At 32.8% G+C, this 18334-nt stretch overlaps 1 protein-coding gene across 1 annotated transcript; it reads right to left on the bottom strand.

The window, feature by feature from the left end:
• Positions 1-13025: 13025 nt before the first annotated feature.
• LOC131602929 (polynucleotide 5'-hydroxyl-kinase NOL9) lies at positions 13026-17709 on the bottom strand. The gene is made up of 8 exons (XM_058875155.1): positions 17320-17709; positions 17092-17125; positions 16110-16279; positions 15788-15971; positions 15494-15674; positions 15017-15116; positions 13387-13514; positions 13026-13291 (listed from the first exon to the last, which is right to left on the bottom strand). Exons 1-8 carry the CDS (start codon positions 17579-17581, stop codon positions 13238-13240), a joined length of 1113 nt encoding a protein of 370 aa, XP_058731138.1. The 5' UTR covers positions 17582-17709; the 3' UTR covers positions 13026-13237.
• Between the last annotated feature and the right edge of the window lie 625 nt (positions 17710-18334).

Genomic DNA, 18334 nt, shown 5'->3' with positions numbered 1-18334 from the left:
CTTCGAGACCACTCTCCTAACCTGCTCGCCTCACACATTCTCTCCCCGAGAGATTCATAGATCAATCTCCTGACTTGGTCGTCTCACAAATTCGATCCTCGTGGAACGCATAGATCACTACCATAAGATGGTCGCCTCACTCATAACCTACTCGACTCACACAACCGTTTTTCTCATCAACACTAACCTATTCTCGGCAAACTCATACAAATCATGCGTTATTTCTCACCCGCTCGGCATATTCAAAGCTAAATAAGCTAAATCTACGAGTAAAATACAAAGAAAGAGTCAAAAATACTTACTTGGATCAAGGAAGCAGAAGAGGAACGCAAGAGAGAAGGCGAAAGTCTTGGGCGAATCTTGAGAGAATTTTGTGAGCTAAGTGAATAATGAGTGGTCTCCTCACTCTTTATATAAGGGAGGAAAACGAAAGGGCACCATAATGGCCTAGAGAGCTGAAGGGGCGTCATCATTACTCTCCCAAAAGGCGGCTCCCATCACTGGGAAACGCAAAAGATGCCATAAAACGCCTTGGGAAACCCAAAAGACATGACAGGTGCCTGACCCAAAAGACGGCGGAATAATTATAACGCTCCAGACAGTCGCCACTTGTCACCAAGGACCTGACAACGCAAATTGTAACATCAAGAATGCAACAGAAGAGTCTCCACCTCCTCGGCAAAACGCCTCTCCACGGCAACTCCGCTCCCCACGAGCCGGGCATACATTCTCCGAGGAGACCTTAAGTTGGCCACGAACGCTCGTTCAGACATATGCTCGGCTGACCCTTAACGAAAGTCGTCACTCCCACAGGGCTAACGACTTGGGGGGCTCCTATTCTGGACTGGGCCGAGCAGGCCCAGCTCTTCTACCCAGCCGAGCAGGCCCAACACGTTTGGGCCCATTTCCTTAGTGGTCGTTACAGACTTGTCAAGAAGACCACGTAACACGTCAGCGAAAGATTCGGCCAACCTCCTCCGAATCTTACGCCACGCTCTTCCCAGAACGTGAGTCACCTGCTGACTCAGCCCTAGAAGAGGGTGTTTTGGCAGTTTCCTAGCACGTGGGCCTCCAACTGGATTTGGCCCAATTAGGAAACCTTGGCCCAGCGCTGGGGGCTATAAATACCCTCTTCCACTAGAGGGTCAGGTATCTATTCTTCACTTCTTAAACCCTCATTCTCTCTGATAGCTTCTGACTTTAGCATCGGAGAACCTTGCAGGTATCCCCCCACACCTTGTTCATCAAGCCAGATCCAGCTGCCGTGACGATCCACTCTGATCAGGTCAGATCACTAGCATAGCAAGTTCAAATCCTTCATATATTGCACTGAATACTTTTACTTTAGATCCAACTTTTCTTTGACCATCAAGGATCTTGCTGATGTCGTGACTGATGTTCTTTATATTTGGCTTTGACCTTATATTCACTTTCCTAGGACCTGATTGAAATGCACAATAGCATTAAAATATTCCTTCATTAGAGATCGGGTTACAAACTCCTACAGAGTTACGTTGGAGACAAAAGTCATGATCTAGTTCTTTTATTTGTCATTTTGAAACAGCTCACAAAAGAAAATGAAGTGACCCAACAAGTCCACTACTTTGATGTTGTCGACATCTTGGGCTTCTTCGATGTCTGTCACTAGGGGTGGAAATAGGCCAGGCCGATAACAGGGGCTTATAGACTAGCCTGTATAGGCTCAGGCCAGGCCACACACTTTTTTAAATAGAGAAGGCCTAGGCTTTTTTATAAGCCTATATAGTTAAAAAGGTTAGGTCTCAGGCCCTAAACAAAGCATTTTAAGCCTACCAGGCCGACCTATTTAAATAAATATGAATAATCTTTTATTATCATTATGTTATGTTTTGTAATTTGAATTAAAATACATAAATAAAGCTTGATTATCTTAAAGACCATGTGAAAATAAGATGAAAACACGTGATGAGCATTGTTTTCATAAGTTCTCTTAAACAAATAGTCTCACAGAATTAATGTTAATAGGTAAGTTAAAATAAGTCAATGCAAACAAATTTTTAGTCTCTTGCTTTTTTAGTTAGTTAGTCTAATTAAACATTATTTTAAATGCTTATTTACATATGTCTAAAACGAATAGGCTTTTATGTAGGCTAACTAGACCTTCGAAAAGGCCAAGCTCAGGCCTAAAAATAAGCCTACGACAGGCTACAGGCCAGGCTTAGGCTTCAATTTTTTTGACAGATCAGGCTAAGGCTTAGCAAAGCCTAGCTCGGCGCAGCCTATTTCCACCCCTATCTGTCACTTTCATGTCAAATCTCTTGGGTAGAAACTTGAGTATCTTCATCTTGATCAGCCTTTCTTATGAACTTTTTCTTCCCAAAAAAAAACTGGATGTACCTTTATGAGTGGAGTTGAGAATTTTTCAAGTATCTTTGGGCACAACACATGTGATAATCAGTCTGTGTTTATCAACCCCATTGATTATGACATTAACAACTTCAGAGTTACAAAGAGCCAATTCACATTCTTCCCTTAAATATCCTTAGCACAAAGATTCTCCCATCCTGACAACCTTTAAGATTCTGTTGTCCATTGATTTCTATAATGCTATCATTCTAGCTTTCCCAGAGACATACAACACTAGAAAATTATCTCCTTAGAGGTCACCCAATAAACAGAACAGGGTGTCTGCTTTGATGCCAATTGAAATTCTTTCACTTTTAAAACATGTCAATGCTGATGTTCAAACATCAGAACATAGCACAATAAACTAGACTGTAAAATATGCAGAAATAAATTGAAGAATGGTAAATCACACAGTCAATTGTTAACTCAGTTCGGTGCAACGTCACCTACCAAAGCCAGGAAGAAAATTCACTATAATAGTAGTAGTTCAAAGCCTAAACAGTCCCAGATTTACAACTTCTCGCCTAATCCCTAGCTTATGCAACTTCTACCTAGAAGCCTCTAGATATAAGATTACCCTCTCACTTCCCACAACTAATCACCGCATTGATAAAATAGTCTCAATTTCAGTTACTGTTTCAAAAAAAGTCACAATCCCAGTGACAAAATCACTCACAAACCAGTGACAAAATCATTCACAAACCAGTGACAAAACCAGTCACAAGCCAGTGACAAAAGGAAGAATACACTTCAAATACAAATACACTTAGTCTTGCTTAAAACTTTCAACCAAGAACAATACTCAACTTTATGCTTAAAAGCTTCAAGACTGAGACTCTAAAAACACAAAAGACTCTCAAAACCTAAGACTCTAAGCTTCCCCTAGTTTTAAAAATTGAGAAAGACTTGATTACATTAGGTCTAGGTATCCTTAAATTTTCTCAATATCCAATTTTAGAAACTTATATACAATTGGAGATCAAATCACTTGTTCTCGATTAAATCTTCTTGACCTGCGAAAATAATTGGTGATATATCCAACAGAAATATCACAAAATCAAATTGAATCAGTCAAGATTTATAATATGCTTGCATTGATGTTCTAGTTCAACATGTCAAAACATCTGTGTTTAACGCAACCTTCACACAATGATGTAGCAGTTTGATCAAGATATTATGACATCTTGCTCAACATCTGTCATGAACCATTTTTTAGCAAAATTATTGTCAATCCTAAAACCATGGATCTAACAAATAGCAATTATAAGTGCCAATTTGTTGTTATTTTTGTATATAGTTTTGCAGCACTTATCTTCTTTTTTTTCCTCAATTTATATGTGTTTTAGTGTATATTACTTAAGTCTGTATACTTCGTTTTAATCGAGTTTTTGGTTAATTTATGTATCGTTTGATATTTTTTCATTTATTTTGTAGGTATTCATTCATAATTTGAGCATCGAGTAATAAGAGACAAAGGCTAAGCTTCAAGAATGCAATGTTTAACAATTCATCAAAGAATAAGGCTAAAAATAAGGTTTAATAAGTTTTCCATTTATTCATTGTTAGATAAAGCATTTAATAAGTTTTCCAATGCTTCAAATCTGGCATAAATCGGAGTTACGGTTCTCAAGTTATGACCGAAATAATATTTCAAGTTGCAGTAGAACGGGCTTAGCAAGCTTCTGCTACCGCTAAGCGAGATCTGCTGGGCAGAATTGTATATTTAGGGCAAAAACACATTTTTTTTAGGTATGGGTTGGGTATTTTTGAGTCCCTCACCATCACCTTCATTATTGGATGAGAGAAGCTCAAAAACAACAATGGATCATGCATCTTGATGATTATGAGGTGGATTTGCTTCAATCGATGTTTACAACCCAAGATATTTTGATTTATCTTTTCTCTTCTCTATGTATTTTCCATTTGTTGGGTTTTTTTGTATATTTTCTTTGAACATATGTATACTTATCGCTCATGACGTTGTATAAAGCTTGCTTTACAAATCAAACTTGTTGTCTTCCTTTATGTTTTTCCATTTGTGTTTTGATTTGTGGTGCTACAGACATATATCTCACAAATCTTGATTGAGGTTAGATATTTATTAGTTTCTAGATTCTAGAGCTAATATTCACTGTAGGTATCGAAGCTTAATGCTTCCGTGTTTGAGTTTTACGCGAGAGATATCTAACGCAAGAATACAGATGTTCTCACAACTTTGCGTTAGAGATAACCTGAGTTGTGATATGTCTCGTTGGTGTTTCAAAGATGAACACTGATGTGAGAGATGCCTGATGAGTTTGACGAGTATTATAGTATAAGTGCAACTGATCGATAGGTTTAAGTTTATGACGAGTAGTTTAAATTCATGCTTGATAAGTTTCTCCTCCCCAAAGAATACATTTATTTTCTTGTTCATACGTTTTTACTTTAACCCATTCAAATCTAAACTCGTTTAACGCGAGAAAGCTTTCCCAAATCCCAAATGTGAGGAAGCTTTCCATTGTTCATATATGATGGATGCCATAATTTTTGTTTTAAATTGATTTTATTATGCTTAATCTTTTATTTATGTTGATTGTACGAAAGCATGAAAAAGATCAAGACATGTGTTTCATTTTGAGCACAACCACCCTAACTAAATAGTCAATTCACCTTGTGAGTGTGTGATTATTTGTTAGTTCCTTTGAGCTTTTTGTCAATCTTCATGTTGCTTTTGAATTTGATGCTTGTCTATGAGTATTTATTTATCCTTTTCCATGAATTTTGATCTTTATTTTCTTGACCCCTCAACCATGATTTTTAGTTTAAATTTTTACCTTGCCATAGAAAGTATGGAGTATCCACACTTTGATTGTTGGTTGAATTCAAGTTGGGGAGAGAAATGTTTTATACTTATTTGGTTGTTACTATGAGGTTAAAAAAGAAAAGAAAAGAAAAGAAAAAAATGTGAAAAAGGAAAGAAAAAAAAAAAGAGAAAAGTTTTGAAAAAGAAAAGAAAAAAAGAAGTATGGAACAATTGTGCAACTAAGTAGTATGTTTTGGTTGGACAACTTGTGATAAAGAAGAAGTTTAATTGAGATTTTGTTGCTTGAAACTTTGTGGATTGATCACTCCCTTAGGTTTAGACTAGTGTTTGTTTCGATTAACTTTCGGAATTATCCTTTGTTGTTAACCAAGCCACATTACACCTTGAAAAACCTTTGTAATTCTTGCCTTTATATTTCAATATGATTTTTGAATGAATGCATAACTTAGTCTTTTGTTTGCAATATTGTTGGATGAGTGTCAAAGTCCCTCGCCTTTGTGTATTTTTCATCTATTGATGAATTTTGCTAGGTGTGATTAATGATGTGAACTTGCATTGTTTTAGAATGTTTAGCATGATTTTTGTACTTAGGATTTGTTTTCTTTATATGTTTTCATTGTAGGATTGTGGTAAGTATTTACTTTATTGTGCATTTTTCATTTGAGCCATACATTTATTTCTATTTTTCAAAACTTGTTGATTCGTGATTTTTGGATTTTTGCGTTTGCTTCCTTGAGTTAATTGATTCTTGTTAAGGGACAAACAAGTTTAAGTTGGGGAGAGTTTGATAAGTGTCAAATTGTAGTTATTTTTGTATATAGTTTTTCGGCTCTTATCTTCTCTTTTCCCTCAATTTATATGTGTTTTAGTGTATATTACATAAATACGTATACTTTGTGTTTAATCGAGTTTTTGATTCATTTATGTATCGTTTGATAGTTTTTCATTTATTTTGTAGGTATTCATTCATAATTGGAGCATAGAGTAATAAGAGCCAAAGACTAAGCTTCAAGAATGCAATGTTTAACAATTCATCAAAGAATAAGGCTCAAAATAAGGATGATAAAAATCATCAATTAGTTTGTCATTTAGTCATTGTTAGATAGATCATTGAATAAGCTTTCCAACACTTTGAACCGGGCGCAAATCGGAGTTACGGTTCTCAAGTTATGGTCGAAACAATATTTCAAGTTGCAGCATACTGGGCTTAGCGAGCTTCTACTACTGCTAAGTGAGATCTGATGGGCATAATTGTATATTTAGGGGAAAACACATTTTTTTTTATGTATGAATTGGGTATTTTTGAGTCCCAACACCATCAACTTCATTCTTTGATGAGAAAAGCTCAAAAAACAACAATGGATCGTGCATCTTGATGATTATGAGATGGATTTGCTTCAATCGGTGTTGACAACCCGAGAGATTTCGGTTTACCTTTTCTATTCTCTATGTAGTCTTTATTTGTTGGGTTTGTTTGTATATTTACTCTGAACATGTGTATATTTATCGCTCATGACGTTGTATAAAGCTTGCTTTACAAATCAAATTTGTTGTCTTCCTTGATCATTTTCCATTTATGTTTGGATTTGTGTTGTTATAGACATATAACTCACAAATCTTGATTGAGGATGGATATTTATTAGTTTCTAGATTCTAGAGATAGATTTAGATCTATTATTCACTGTAGGTATCGAAGCTTAATATTTCCGTGTTTGAGTTTCGCGCGAGAGATCGTCGACGCGAGAATACAGATGTTCTTGCAACTTTGCGTTAGAGATAACCTGAGTTGTGATATGTCTCGTCGATGCTTCAGAGATGAACATTGATGTGAGAGATACATGATGAGTTTGACGAGTATTGTAGATTGAATGCAACTAATCGATAGGTTTAAGTTTGTGACGAGTAGTTTAAATTCATGTCTGATAAGTTTCTCCTCTCCAAGGAATGCATTTATTTTCTTGTTCATACGTTTTTACTTTAACTCATTCAAACTCAACTCATTAACGCGAGAAATTTTCGAACGACAATTCAATAACACTAATCTCCATGGACACGATAAATTCTTGGAATAATATTTCCAAATTTTTTGTTGCTTGCCCTCTACCGCTTCGACAAGCCTTCAAAACTCTAGTCAATAAACAGTATGGTTCAGATCAATGTTTCAAAAACCGGACTGGAGGTTGAATCAACAAGACTTTTGGTTTAACGTTCATTTGGTTTAACCGGTTAAACCTACGGTCAAACCGTTTATTAAAGATATTAATAATATAAAGCTAAATTTTATGGATAAGTCACAGATCATATGTTCACAAATTAATAAAATAAATATTTTAAAAATCCATTAAAAACTTAATTCTACAATATCAATGATAAACATAATTCCACGATATAATGGTAAGTTTAAAGAAACAAAACTATAACATAGTATTATAACTTATAAATTTGTGTTACTTTTTTGTGTTAAAAGAAGGGTTTATTTTTTGGGAAGGAAAAATGTTTTAAGTATGATGCTAACATAATAATTATTTTCAATTTTTTTTTATAACAAAAATTACTAAAATCGGACAATGTTTGACATTTCTTTAAACCGGATGGTTTTACAAAATCATCTCTGGTTCTTTGGTTCGAACGGTTTTGAGCAGTTCAATCCAGATTTTTTGCTAACCGGACCAAAGTCACCTCCGGTTCCCAGCCCAACTGGTTGAACCAGATTGTTCAGTGTTATTTTTAAAATATTGATTCACATTTAATTATTTATTGAATACAAATAGTACTATTTGGGTCAGTCCGATTTTTAAAACATTGGTTCAAACTTAATTATTTATTGAATACTACCAGTACTATTTAAAACTAGCTGGTACTAATATGTCGAATCAGTGTGGTTTCCGATGGATTTATTTTCTAAATCCAAATCCGTCCATGTCAACTCATAAAAATCTAGGTTTTACACTCGTTTGACCCGTAAATCAACCCGCATCCGTCCAATTGTCTATTTTTTCGTGCGGTTTCTTTGATTTACAGTTGGGTCGCATAAACTTGTCCACCCTTACTTACTAGTGTTGTTGATACATTGCTCCAGCTAATGCAACATTCAATTCTTCCTATACTTTAATATTATCTAAAAACTTAATTATTAAACTAGGATTAAAAAAAACGGAAAGTATCTGAATCCAATTTTAAAATGTTAGGGTAAACTTTCTCTGATCTTTCGCATTTATAACACCCCTAAAGGTTATATTTCTTAAATCAGCACCACTATCAGAGTAATTGAGTTTGTGAACAAAATAGAGAGGTGGAAGAGGCTATTTGCATGTGAGTGGGTGGAGGTTGATTTTAGTGAGTAAGAGAAGAACCATGTATTGTGAACACTGTGTTGTTTTTCATTTTTCATATAAATTAGGTTTTTTTATTATTTGTAATTGGTTATTTATTTATAATATTAAATTTATTTATAATTTTATTCATATATTTATTTATAATATTTAACTTCTTTTGTTGAGGAAAACAAAACAAAATATTCTTTTTAGAGTTAAAAGGTAGTGCACTGACAGTGTAAAATAGTTTTACACTGTCATCCAATAGGGAGTCATGAATGTGCCATGTCATTAAAGTATTTTTTAAATAAAAGAATATTTTAATTAGATGCATGGTGGTGATTGGTTGACAGTGTAAAAATATTTTACACTGTCAGCGCATGACCCATTTTCTCTTGTTTTTATATTATATATTTATTTATTATATTCAACTTTTCTTATTGTTTAGTAAATAAAACTTAGATATGAATTCTACGCGGCGGTTGAATGGTCCATTTGAGTCACAACTTATTTAATAAATTTTCTTAAAAACCATTGGACAACATTTTCTTTTTTTTTTTTTGGATGTTATTCAATGGGAAATATTAGATAACATTTTTTTTTTAAAGTTGTCTTAAATAAACGTGTTGTCTAACGAATTATTTAATCATTTTTCAAAAATATTTTCACACATGTACAAGCCTTTGTAAAATAAATGCTATTTAATATTAATACATTAATCAATACTTATATTTCAAAACGATGGCTTAAAGATCTTTCAATATACGCAATCATTAAAAGGGTTATTATTTTTAAATTTTGGTGTAATACGTAAATATAAAAATGTAATGAAAGAAACTTCAAACATACGATACAAGTCAATGTTTAACTCTTGTTCATTCATTCCAAAAATAAAAAATTAATATTAAAAAATTATAATTCTAAAGAGAATAAGGAAAATAGAAAGGAAAACTAGGTAGAATGTGAAATGATAAAGAGAATTATATGATTAACAGCTATATAAAAGAAGAAGAAATTAAAGAGATGGAAAGAGTGAGAAGATAAAACCTAAACCAAATAAGTTAAATGTCTGTTTGGAAAGAAGAAGAAAAAAGGTCATGATAAAATAAAAAATTTGATACATTCTTATAATTTTTGTATTCGTGAGAAAAAATGACTTCAATAAATATAATTTCTCGTAGTTTATGATACTTAATGTATTTATTTAGGGTCCGAAAAGTAGTTGAATGTCATATCTTATGTGAATTAAGTGTCATCTCCCACCTCTTGTCATGACAACTTACTTCCATTTTCAATCTAATCCATGTGCTAAAACATTTATAACACCCCTGAAGGTTATATTTCTTAAATCAGCACCATTGTCTGAGTAATTGAGTTTGTGAACAGAATAGAGAGGTGGAAGAGGCTATTTGTATGTGAGTGGGTGGAGGTTGATTTTAGTGAGTAAGGGAAGAATGATGTAGTGTGAACATGTGTTGTTGTTTTTCATTTTTCATATAAATTAACTTTTTTATTATTGGTAAGTGGTTATTTATTTATAATATTAAATATATTTATAATTTTATTTATATATTTATTTATAATATTTAACTTTTTTCGTTGAGGAAGACAAAACAAAATATTATTTCTATATTATATATTTATTTATTATATTAAACTTTTTTTATTGTTTAGTAAATAAAACTTGGATATGAATTCTATGCGGTGGTTGAATGGTCTATTTGAATCACAACTTATTTTAATAAGGACAACATTTTCTTTTTTTTATTTTGGGTGTTATTCAATGGGAAATATTAGATTACATTTTTTTTAAAGTTGTCTTAAATAAAAGTGTTGTGTAACGAATTATTCAATCTTTTTTCAAAAATATTTTCACACATGCACAAGCCTTTGTAAAATAAATGCTATTTAATATTAGTACATTAGTCAATACTTACATTTCAAAACGATGGCTTAAAAATCTTTAATTTTTTTTTAAACAAATTTCAATATACGCAATCTTTAAAAGGTGTTATTATTTTTAAATTTTGGTGTAATACGTAAATATAAAAACGTAATGAAAGAAACTTCAATGTTTAACTCTTGTTCATTCATTCCAAAAATAAAAAATTAATATTAAAAAATTATAATTCTAAAGAGAATAAGGAAAATAGAAAGGAAAACTAGGTAGAATGTGAAATGATAAAGAGAATTATATGATTAACATCTATATAAAAGAAAAAGAAATTAAAGAGATGGAAAGAGTGAGAAGATAAAACCTAAACCAAATAAGTTAGATGTCTTTTGGAAAGAAAAAGAAAAAAGGTCATGATAAAATAAAAAATTTGACACATTCTTATAATTTTTGTATTCATGAGAAAAAAATGACTTCAATAAATATAATTTCATGTAGTTTATGATACTTCATGCATTTATTGAGGGTCTGAAGAGTAGTTGAATATCACATTTTATGTGAATTAAGTGTCCTCTCCCACCTCTTGTCATAACAACTTACTTTCATTTTCAATCTAATCCATGTGCTAAAAAATTTAATGTGAAAACTTTATAATATAAATTGGTGTAATCGGTTACAGTAGGGGTATCATCGATTATCATCATTTTCAACATCAAAAAATCAAACAGAAGCAACTTGTAAACAGTTGTAGGTTTGATGTAACCGATTACCACCCTCCAATTTTTGATATCTTTAAAGTCAATAATTTTTTGTAGCCGGTTACAGGTTTTATGTAACTGGTTATATGGTTGGAATTTTTTTTAGTAGGTTCGTTGTAAAATTGTGTATTGTTGTGTATACACCACATGTTCAGTTGTTAATGAATAACCACCATTTTCACCCTAATTCTCTCTAACTCCCACTCTCTCCATTGTATTCTTATTCATTATTTTATCGTGTGATTGAGGTTTTTGTCCCAACATTTAGCATCAAGAGCTTGGTTCTTTAATCGAATACTCAGTGTGCGAAATTGTTTTACATCTCCAATGAACGTATCCCTGCAAATCTCTCAATTCTAGATACGAAGAATTATGAAAAGTCGTACATACAGACAAAAGTGTTGTTTGGTTATCAAGATGTTCTTGAAGTAATCAAGAATGGTGTTAATCCACTTGTAGAAGGTGTAACGACCATACAAAGAATTGCGCACAAGGAAGAGAAGACGAAAGATTTCAAAGTTGTGTATCTCATTCATTGAAGTATTGATGCTAATAACTTTGAGAAAGTTGGTGACTGCACATCCTCAAATGAAGCTTGAGAAATTTGGAGAAAATTTATGCAGGAGTTGATAAGGTAAGGATGTTGAGGTTACAAACTCACAAGAGGCATCTGAAATTAATTCATATGGAAGAGAAGGAAATCACAAGTGAATTTACTACAAAAATCACAAGATTGGCGAATCAAGTGAAAGTTTGTGGAGAGACAATCATTTAGCAATATGTGGTTAGTAAAATCTTGAGATCGTTAACATCAAGATTCGATAACGTAGTGGTTGCTATTCAAGAGTCCAAAGATCTTTCAACCATCATATAATAAGAGTTGTAAAGTTCTCTTGAGGCTCATGAGCAGAAAATGGATGAGAGAAATGTTGACAAAGCAAATGTTGAAATTATTTTGCAGACCCGTGAATAGAGGTAGAGGAAAGTATCACAACAATGGTGGAAGGGAGGCTTCCAAAACTTCAACAATTCAACATTTCAACATTTCAAAAGACTGAAAGTAGTAGCAACAGAGGTGGTGGATTAAACAATTACAAAGATGACAATAATAGAGAAAGATGGGAAAGAAGGAAAAATTACAAGAATAATGTACAATGCTACAATTGCCAAAATCTTGGATATTTTGCTCGTAAATGTAATGCTAGCAAGAATGATTCACATGAAGCTGAAGAAAAGTTTGCATTATGAATGAAAACTATTTGTGAAGAAGAATTTGTATTGGTGTCGTGCTATTGTTACTACTATCAAGAAGTGATATTCTTGGAAAATCGAATTTGATTATTGAGATTTAACCATTCTTAAAATTTGTTTGGTTCTAGAATTTAATGTGGAAAAGTTATGTTTGATTATTGAAATTAACTTATAAAATTTCTAATCAATTCGTTAACTCATGTTAGATAAAAGCTTTCTTTTAGGTTGGAGATAACCCGTTGTAAAATCTCTAGATCTTCATGTATTAAATTCGAAACCAATGTTATGCTGGAAATTTGAACTCCCCTCAATTCATTCTAAGACAACTCTAAAGTACTCAAACATCATGGAGTACTCAAACATCATGGAGGTCATGGTGGAGGTCACAGTGAAGAAAAGAGAATCGAAAAATAGATCACAAGAACCAAAGTAAGGGAAGTTTGAAGCTGCATTATCAAAATTTTAAAATATATATATATATATATATATATATATATATATATATATATATATATATATATATATATATATATATATATATATATATATATATATATATATATATATATATATATATATATATATATATATATATATATATATTTTTATTCCTTAAAAAGTCAATCATCTCAATTTCTAATCCATTGAATCCAAGTATTTCTAACCAAACATTCATTTTCATTTTTAAACTCTTTACAAGTGTCCCATAGCACTCATTAGCTTCCCTACTAATAATAATAATAAAATAATAATATTAAAGAATTGGGTACTATCCTGTTTTAAGTTGTTAATGTAATGGTGTTCTCTTTGTTAACTCATGAAAAAATAACTAGCTTGCAGTCAATACATTCGTCGACATGTACGGTGATATGCATCCCTGGACCTGAAAAAAAAAAGTTTTTTTACATGCATGCATTCGTTATTGTTTCTACATGTAAATGTTGAGAAGAAGGAATTAGTAACATAACAACTTCTTACCTGCAATAAACATGTAGGAATTTGGATATAACCCTGTAGCAAGAGGTTGACTTTTTTCAAAGAATCAACTGGCACCGGTGTTATCACATAGAGCATACCTTTGACTGTGTCAATACCCCTCACGATGCCTGAATCACAAGAAATTAAGTTGGCTTAACAGTAATGATGCTTACAATTACCCAAATGCATAACTAGAAGATCCGATGGTTGTATGATCTATGTACTTGTCATTAAAAAATCAGAAGGCTAAAGGAATATGAATTCTTTATTCTTTAGTTTTTTGTATTTGTGGATGTTTGATACTTTATAAAGCTATCCCTTTAGATATGTTAGAACTTAAGATATTGCAAAAAATTGTTTAAATTTTCATTAGAATCCAAATGTCAGTTTTTTTACAAGGCATTTAAGCCTTTTAGACATGAAAGTTGCATCATAGGGGGTAGCTTCAACGAGTTCACAACACTATTGCCATGGGATTAGTAAAATGATGTCAGAATGATTATTATTATTATTATTATTTTGGTAAATAATGTTAGAATTTTTATTTGTAACAGATACAAAATGTATTCATATAATTATATCCTTTTAGACACAATCACAAGTCAGAAAGGGGGTCTAAAAAATAATGAAGAAATATCTTGTATCAGTAATCCAAAATAATGAAGAAATAAAAGGGGAGGTAAACCATCGAATTCAACATGAGTGGCTGAAATGGGGGAGGGTCTCAGAGATTTTATGTGACACAAATACTGTTCAAACTGGAGAGAAAATTTTATCGGACAACGGTGAGATTAGCCATGTTCTACGAGACAGAATTTGGACCGTTAAGAATCAACATGTGAATAAAGTGCAGAGATAAGGATGTTGTGTTGGATGCGTGGTCAAACTAGACGGGATAAAATTAGAAATTATGATATTAGAGTGTGTTGGAGTGTAGCAGAAAAGATGAAGGAAAATAAATTTGAGTGGTTTGGGCATCTAGAGAGAAAATTTGTAGGTTTTGTTGTTAGGAGATTAGATCAGAAGAAACTAGTATTAAAGAAGTTCTCGAGATTAACGAATTGGATAGAAATATAATATTGGACAGAGCACTATGGCAGAATTTGATCATGTAACTAACCCCACTTAATGGGATAAGGCTTGATTGTTGTTTTTGGTTTGCCTTGAGCTCTCACATATATAAGAGAAAAGTTGGAATGTGAACTGCTTTGTACTCCCTATGTCAATACACAGGGTCAACTTGCTAAAGTACCTAAAGGACCAAGCAGTATCATGTTCTAGAATATTGTATACAAGCTTGGAATGATAAATACTTATTCATCAGCTTGAGGGAGAGCATTTGAATGCTTGTTTCTGTAACATACAGTCTGTACTGTACCTAAAACTTATATCCTTTATTTTGTAACTGATGAAGACTTTATTCATGGAGTTAAATCTGTATGGAGTATTAGTTAGTCACTTAGGGAATTCCAAACATCATGGAATCCCTAAACCCTAAACTCTTTCACCCATTGGTGTTCTGTTTTGGATGAATAAAGAAAACTCCTATTCTTTTAAACTTTTGAGAAATCAACATTTATTTTAGAATAACATATGACGAGACATTTTGGAAGACAGCCAAGTTACTAACCAAGACCGAGGCACCAGGGTGAATTTTCGGGTCCTTCAGATTCAACTGCTAAGCCAACAATACTAGCATTCAGGCTGTAGAATATTTCAGAGCTTGGCACCTACAAAAGATATTCATAGGTCAAATAAAATGTTTTGATCACCTTTCTATAAAAACAAATAAATATTGTTGAAATTTATATATTCAATATTCTATTGAAAACCGTAATATATTCAATATTTAAATTTTTTATAAAAAATTTGAAATTCAAAGTGGATGAAATGCCTACAAAACCAAGCATATAAAGGGTAACTCGATAACAAAACTCAGCTGTGGAGCTTAGGAAGGGTTATAATTTGACACAGAACTTTTGAGAACTTTTGAGTTAAGAACTGTTTAAACAGATAAAGTGCGACCATCAAGTCACAAGCGTCAACTTTATTTTTACCTAGTGTCATAAGAAATAATCAGGAGACTATAAGTAACATTAGAACTAACCTCTCGATGAACATGTCGAATCTTTATGCTGGCAATGGGAACTTGATAAGGACAGTGAGAGGTCAAGGAATGGGCAAGTTCCTTGATTGTTGAAATATCTGAATCACTGGGAAAGCATCGTCTGAAATAAGCCATTATTCGTAAATCACGCAAAAGGCTAGCATCCTTCTGAACAAGCACCCTGGGGAAACAAATAGGAATATTTTATTATTCTATAATAATTCGTATCTAAATTTTTTTTTAAAAGTCCCACAGTAGCTGCTGAAAATGCTAACTTATGAGATTTGGGCTTACGATCTATTTAATGAGTCCTGACGAGCAGAATTTATCTCGATCAATGTATTTGCTCCATCATGTTCCCCATCTAACCAAAATTTTCCGACAGGTAAATTCTTATTTTCAGTGGATATACCAATCTTAACTATATGGGTGGGACTAATATATTTTAACATGTCCACTAAAACGTCATAACCAACACCTGAAATGCAAGACAAAATCCACTGAATGAGTACTGAGCATAATAATTGATATATTGCTAGTAGCCCGGGAAAGCAGCAATATTTGTGCAGTAAAAATATAAAATGTCCGATTAATAACTGAAAGGAAAAGAGCTTACCTTTAACCCAACCAGGAGTATTCACTACAAGAGGCATTTGAATCCTAGAAGATTTTTCTCCCTTATAAAATGTGCGACACTCCTTTTGATAATAATCATAAATGGAGCATACGTAATTTAAGTATGTTAACGGATCTCGCTTAGAAGAAACATCACCAAAGAAAAGGGATCTGTTACGAAATAAACGACAGAAAATGAATCAAGCAACTCCATAACACGTAAACATGTTCATTTAAATAAGACATGAAATGGTAGACACTTAACAGAATCCAACATATCCTATAAACAATAATAAGCATCATCCACCTCACTTCACGGTTTATAAAAAAAATCATAACAACGAAATGAACTAGGACATTTGAGTCTTACAGCATCTTCAAGAAATGTAATAACAATGTACAGAAGATCACATGGAAAAAATCACAATATATAATATTCTCAACATTCAGCTATTTAGCCTATGTTTGGAATTAGGCAAAAGTTTCAGTCACACCGCGGTAGATAGAAGCTAGCATTCCCAGATTCAGAAAACCACGGAGTAAAAAGCTCTAAACGTGAGTTTGTAGTGACTCGCCACGTTGCCAAACATACATTTAATGTTTTGACCGTTCTACTTAATCTGAAAAACAAACATTCTTAAAGACAAGTAACAGGAATTGGACCCTAGACCTCCTACATAATACTTCTTCCGTTTATAAACACATATCACAAGCCTTTGCCTTCGGAAGTTCGGAGTAATCAGGAAAGCATGTGAATGTGATATGATACACCCCAGTAGTAATCATTCCAACAATCTTAATTCTTAACCTAACTAACAAGTAAATAACACAACATGCCTAACTTTACTGGCATTTCACAGCTCAACAAGTAGCAACCATGTCAAAAATTTCAAATTCAAAGCAACATAAAAAAATATAAAAAACCAAAATTACAGATTCAGTTCACGAATTATTGAGCTAAGATAGCACTTCATAGTTCATACCTCTCTGGTGTTTTCAGGTATGGAACCGCCAAATCTAAAACAGTTAAAAAATTGAAAATTTTCAGTCAATATCCAATAACAATACCATTTAGTATATACTTGTATAAATTAAATTGCTTTTATAAAAGCTATAATAAACATGTGTATAAGCTAATAAGACAATCCAAACAAGTCCTTAATATAAAATCAATGAATTAAGATTAGGTATTGAATAGCAAGGAACCCTACCTGGAGTGATTTTATTAACAATGGTTAGGGAAACAAAAGCAGGAGGAGTAAACTCAGGTTGGCCAACATCAGTATCAAGGTAAGCTACTCTCTTATATCTGGTCAATAGGACATTAAGAAGGTAGCGGGAGAAGGTTGTTTTGCCACAGTTTTTGGGTCCGCATATGAGTGTGATAGGAGGCGTTGAAGCGGATTTAATGGAGTTTGCAGCATTGGACCATTGCTCTGGTATGTAAATTTCCAGTGGAGGGGATGAAGCCATTGCTCTCTCCGAGGAATTTCAAGACGGGTTGTTACTCTTGGTCGAAAGAGTATGTGGGAATTCAAAAAGTGTGGAATGTGGGGCGACTGCAACCTAATTGAGTTTCTCGTATCAGACTCACCCGGTTTCGACCCACCGGGTTTTATGTTTTATGAAAGGGGTAGCAAGTGGTTGGATCGAAATTAAATATAAACCGGTGCTTACGTTATAAAACCGGCTTAGAAGTAGATTGAACCGGTCTGCTCTGTAATGTAACCCGCTGTTGTGGACTCGCTTACATAGGGTGTGTTTTGATTTTAGCTTTTCAGCTCATATTAATGAAAAAATTATGTTTGGTAACGCTATTTTATCTTTTAGTTTGTAACTTTTTTACTTGTTTTTAACTTTTTTTTCAAAAGCTATTTGAAATAGCTATTGAAAATGTAACTTTTAGCTTGTGTTTTTTTTTCCATTTATACCCTTACTATTTTAACAAAATATTATTACCCTTATTAATTAAAATGATATTTTATGTCATTTTGTATCTATCAGCTAACTTACCAAACACTCATGTTAGCTTATCAGCTATCAGTCATAAGCTATCAGCTACCAGATATCAGCTGTCAGCTACCAGCTAGTTTTACCAAACAGAACCATAGTTTAGTTTTAACAAGCAAAAGATTTTGTCTTAGCATCACTACGAGTTTACGATGTACTCCCTCTGGCCTTTATTATAAGTAAATATTCCCTTTTTAGTTTCATTGAAAAATGAAT

This window comes from Vicia villosa, linkage group LG5 (genome assembly GCF_029867415.1).
Source record: "Vicia villosa cultivar HV-30 ecotype Madison, WI linkage group LG5, Vvil1.0, whole genome shotgun sequence".
Taxonomy (NCBI): Eukaryota; Viridiplantae; Streptophyta; class Magnoliopsida; order Fabales; family Fabaceae; genus Vicia; species Vicia villosa.
This window is presented reverse-complemented; position numbering and strand designations above follow the sequence as displayed.

Bases quoted from the DNA above. Each gene is read 5' to 3' on its own strand.
- LOC131602929 (XM_058875155.1), bottom strand. From the start codon at position 17,581: ATGGCTTCATCCCCTCCACTGGAAATTTACATACCAGAGCAATGGTCC. The intron at 17,126-17,319 runs GTAGGGTTCCTT...TAACTGTTTTAG, and splicing joins TGTTAATAAAATCACTCCAG to ATTTGGCGGTTCCATACCTG. The intron at 16,280-17,091 runs GTATGAACTATG...ATTTCGTAACAG, and splicing joins TACCTGAAAACACCAGAGAG to ATCCCTTTTCTTTGGTGATG.